General features: G+C 28.1%; 1 protein-coding gene across 1 annotated transcript; it reads right to left on the bottom strand.

Moving 5' to 3' along the window:
* Positions 1 to 664: 664 nt before the first annotated feature.
* On the bottom strand, positions 665 to 3457 carry LOC130673829 (uncharacterized). Its single transcript, XM_057479039.1, has 3 exons — positions 2719 to 3457; positions 2011 to 2385; positions 665 to 1953 (listed from the first exon to the last, which is right to left on the bottom strand). Exons 1-3 carry the CDS (start codon positions 3455 to 3457, stop codon positions 665 to 667), a joined length of 2403 nt encoding a protein of 800 aa, XP_057335022.1.
* Between the last annotated feature and the right edge of the window lie 1631 nt (positions 3458 to 5088).

Raw genomic sequence — 5088 nt, 5'->3', positions numbered from 1 at the left:
CTTCCATATACCCCAATGGTAAGGTATCTGTCGAATTCTCAAGTAGACGTCTTTTATCATCATTCCAACTTAATGCTAGTTTTTGTTGTAAAACCGTCTTAACAATATGTTTATCACTTTTGATTAGCCATTCCTTTTCTATAACGTTACAATGTTCTAAAAGACATTTTGTAAAATCATCAAACTCAATCCTTCTTAAAGTTGAACTTTTAACCCCTTTGGCTCTTTTTTCAACTCTATTATCTTTATATTTTCTATATGTATAAAGCTTAGATCTTAAACCTACAAATTCCTCTATAATTTTACCATTAGTTTCATCTTTCATAAGACCTATTACTTTTTTATTTTTTAATGGAATATTATATACATTATTTGGAGAATAATCAGATGTATCAAATTTATGAATATCGCGTTTAATAATTTCGTAGATATTAGGTACTGTAAAATGATAAATAAGACTATCAGTATCTGTATACATTAATTTTAAGGTCTCATTGTGAAAATTTTTCTTTACATAATTATAATGGAAATCATAGATGAATGTTTTAGCTAAGTCAAGTATACTGAATCCAATATAGATAGGCTTTGTAAAATGTACATGAACGTTTTTTAATTTAATTATTATCATGTCTTCGCCAAAAACAGTTAAACTATGAAAGTTAGGTTAAGAAATTAGAGATTTTGCACCATAACGTCCTGTCCATTCTGTTACTATTCTAATTTCTTTATGTTTTCTAATATTTTCCATTGTTTTTCCAAATACAGCATTATTTATAAGCTTGAAAAAGTTTTTTTCAAATTCATTCTTAGCATTTTTACGACAATCAGTATTTTTATCAATGTATGGCTGTAACCAAGCTGATTGTTCGAAGCTTAGAACACGATGAACTCTTACGAATTTCATACCTAACTGAATACACTGCTGTAAATTCTTATAATGAATAACATATCTTTCTTTTGAATATAAAGTAGTAATTAATTTAGATTGCTTACTGTTTGGTGGTGCAAAATGCTCAGGACATAATGGTAGATCTTTATGCAGACCATGAAGCTCTATCGGATATTCTAAATCTACCTCTAGTATATAACCTTTTGATTCGTTCGAATTAAAAATACTATCTATATTGTCTACAGTTATATTGTCCACCCATTTGAATGACTTATATGGTAAGGGCATACTCATTGCAGCTCCATATAAATTATTCACATCAAAATACATTAAATAAGATTCAGGTTCATTCGGATTAAAGTCATCACCCATAAATCGATTATTAGCCACAGCATGACGATTCGTACACTGTGATACACCACCTCTTATGCCTTTTTCTATAAATAATACCATTTCAGCATCATCTAGCAGTTCTAATTGAATACCAGTAAGCTTTAACATAGCATCAAAGGCTAATCCTGGTGCTGTATAATAACGAAGGGGATCTAAATTATAAGTATTGTAACAACTACGTCGAAAATTTTCAAAAATATCAGCTAATAATAACACATCGGTTTTTAAATACAAATCAGAATATTCACCAAGTGTTTTGGTGTTAAATTTACTCCAAACTAATTTTGCATGATCATAATCTTCGTCAGATATATTATTATCATTTAGTTTGGAATAAAAAAATGATTTTTGAGGCAATTTATCTTCATTTAACTTTACTATTGAATCTATGTACTCATACGGAAATACTTCTTTACGAGTGGCTAAACTAAACTGCTCATGATCAGAGTAATACATTCGTGTAATTTGTTTGTCATTATCTGTAAGATATGATGCTAGTTTCTCGAGACCAGATGCCATGAATCGAAATGAGTCAATAAAACGCAATGCAACTGATGTATTTTTAATAGACTTTGTAAAAGATATATAACGTTCTTTATTAATGGGTAAAACAGTAACTGAACCTTCAAAACCTGTGACTAATGATTTAATAATAAAATGTGAATCGTAACCTGTTAAGTTATAAAAGATAATAGGTATTTTGTGAGATTGTTTGTAATTTAGATTACATGAATTATGCGCAGGCCCGCGATATTTTCCGGTGAAATGACAATGATCACGACATTTATTAGCATTAGAATCGATTATTTTCCCACAAATATGACAATCTTTTGTTTCATTATGATATCTTTTTTCATCGGTATTGAGTGGTTTCATAGGTATAGGATTTTTGAGTTTAAAATCAACTTTTCGTCCCAAAATTTCCAACTCCTTAATAAACCATTCAATACAATCAGAAGAGCGTTTGAGCTCAAACTTTGATAACAAAGAATCATAATTACACAAGACATAATAAGCTATACTATAAGGAACGTGTTTTTCAGTACCATTATCAGATTCAAGAGTACATTCTAAATCGGCGTAGACAACAAATGGAACGGGATCTTTATATTTAAAATTTTTAAATTTCAATGTTTTATTGTCTTTGTCAGGCAAACTCATTCTAATCTTATTAAATTTAATACAGTCTAATTTATGTTTTTCTAGAGAATTTTCATATCTAAAATGACAAAAGCATCTCTCACAAAACCATAATTTACTTTTACTTTTTGATATTCGGCTTTTTACTAAACGTGATAAATTTTTTATTAAAGTGAAATGGAAAATTGGTCTGTAACTCTTAAGATTATCATTATTAAGATTGTTATTATCATTATTATTATTATTATTAATATTATTAGCTTCAATCATTAATAAATAAATTATAGGTTTCTTACATTGATAATTAGTACTTAAGTATAATGGCGCTATTACACTAGATGCTGCATCTTCCTCTTCATTCTTAGTGAACTGCGATTCAAGTCCGTAAACATTTATCTTAAAGTTATTTAACTTTTCAAATTTCGGAATGTCTTTGAGAGTTATAGGAAAGTTGATATCCTTATAATTAAAAAGTGTACTGAAATGTGGATATGATGATGTCCTTTCTGGATGAGTAGTTTCAGCACCATATACTGCAGCAGTTACACACCAAAGAAAACAAAATTCATCATTATTTTGGATGTTGATAACAGCTTTTTTATATTGTATATCTTTAGGCAAGGAGACAAACGTTGATAAGCCAGCTCTCAATGGAGCATATCTAGAGATGTTAATAGTTAAGTTTATCACTTCCACTAAACTCCACCCTGAATCTTTTTGATTAAACTCTTCAACTTTCTTCAATAAAACATCATACACACTACTAGCAAACCAGTTGTCGAGATCTGTTGTTATTAATATCTCCCGACTTTGAGTTTGAAATGTCTTTGTTTCCTCAATGGTTAATTCACTTTTAACATTTTCAAATTTGCACATTAAAGTTGTACTGACTTTAAGATTTCCTATCCTCTGCATATTTTCTTGAATTTTATTAACTGTTAAACTTTTTGCATCATGTAGAAATGTTCTTAAATCAATATGACCAATATTGACAATGCAGCCAGTTGTTATACGATTCTGAAAAGCGTTTTCCATATCGCGCCACTGAATTAAATTTCTAGAATTCAAATCTCCACCAACCACTTGCTCACTTAATCGTAGAAACTTCTCATAATAAGAATGTAATAGTGTAATATTTGCTTGTATACACCGTCTCTCTTGAACGCTTACTCGCGGATTTAATAGGATATTATAAAATGATATGATTGTATCACTACAAACATTACAAGCTCTAATACTCATATCTTTACTTATAGGGTTGTGTGTTAAAAGATCTTCGATGTTTGAGCAATTGTATTCGCTACGTTGGAATATAATTGTATCGCCATAGTTGAAAAATTAAGATTTTTTCGTAAAACACAGAATTATACCAAATTCGTTTATGACGAGCAGAAATGAACTGATGCATCATCTCCAAAAACACCTCTTTTTATATAAAATACATCAAAGAAAAACCGACTACGAAAAAATAAAAATTTTCCTTGAATTTTTGGAGATTAAGGATCATTTTTCCGAGAAAAAATGTCTCTAAAACCGTGTGAATGTATAAATTATGCTAATTAAAATATAAATTTAAAAAATAATTTTAGTTTTCCAGCTGAGTAAATATAAAATTTTGAAAAACTTTTAAAATAACAAATATATATTTAGGTTTATTATTGCATAATGTATTTTACAGATTGCAGAACAAGATAGCAGCGGTTTTCAAAAACATCTTAATCTTTTTATGGTTGCAATAAACAAAATTATAATAAAATGTAAAAAATTTTCCAAGATAAAGTTTTAAGCAAATACGTATATTTTTTCGAAAATTTGCATAAGGTCCTTTAAAATAATAAATTTATAAAAGGTCTGCTATTGCATAATGTATTTTACAGATTGCATAAACAGGCGGCAGAAGTTTTCAAAAATATCATAATCCTTTTCAGGTTGCGATGAAACAAAATTAGAATAAAATATATAAAATTTTTCCAAGATAAAGTTTTGAGCAAATATCTATAAATTTTTCAAAAGGGTGTTCGATGAGTAAATACGCAAGATTAAAGCAGTCTTGAGTAAATATAAAAATTTTGAGAAACTTTTAAAATAACAAATATATATTTAGGTTTATTATTGCATAATGTATTTTACAGATTGCATAACAATTTTCAAAAGGGTGTTCGATGAGTAGATACGTAAGATTAAAGCAGTCTTGAATAAATGTAAATTTTTTGTTTTCTAATGTAAGTTTACAAATTTTTTTTATAAAATATTTGAAAACTTTTGAGCAGCTGAAAGAATCTATTAACGGATAAACGAATGCAAATTACGGCTAAGCAGTTTTAGGGAAAACATTTTGGAGTAGGTAAAATATTCGTATTAGGATAAATCTATCAGAACTACAAGTAAAATCTGTTAGAGACAAAATTTTGCTGTACAACCGAAAATTATTCAATACGTAAATAACTGAAGATTACGGGGGTCGGTTTTAGAGAAAAACGAGTAAACATATGTATTAGTATAAATTCACAGCTGTTTATGGATAAATGTAAATTTTTCTTGAGACAAAATTGTTAGTGTGTAAATAGACGGATTTATTTTTAATGCGTTAGAGGTTTAAGAGAAATACTACTTATAAGATTTAAAGTAAAGAATAATTTCAACTATTCTATAAAGTAATATTTTTT

Source organism: Microplitis mediator, chromosome 8 (genome assembly GCF_029852145.1).
Source record: "Microplitis mediator isolate UGA2020A chromosome 8, iyMicMedi2.1, whole genome shotgun sequence".
NCBI lineage: Eukaryota > Metazoa > Arthropoda > Insecta > Hymenoptera > Braconidae > Microplitis > Microplitis mediator.
The sequence above is the reverse complement of the archived record's forward strand: the minus strand, read 5'-3'. Positions and strand labels throughout refer to the sequence as shown.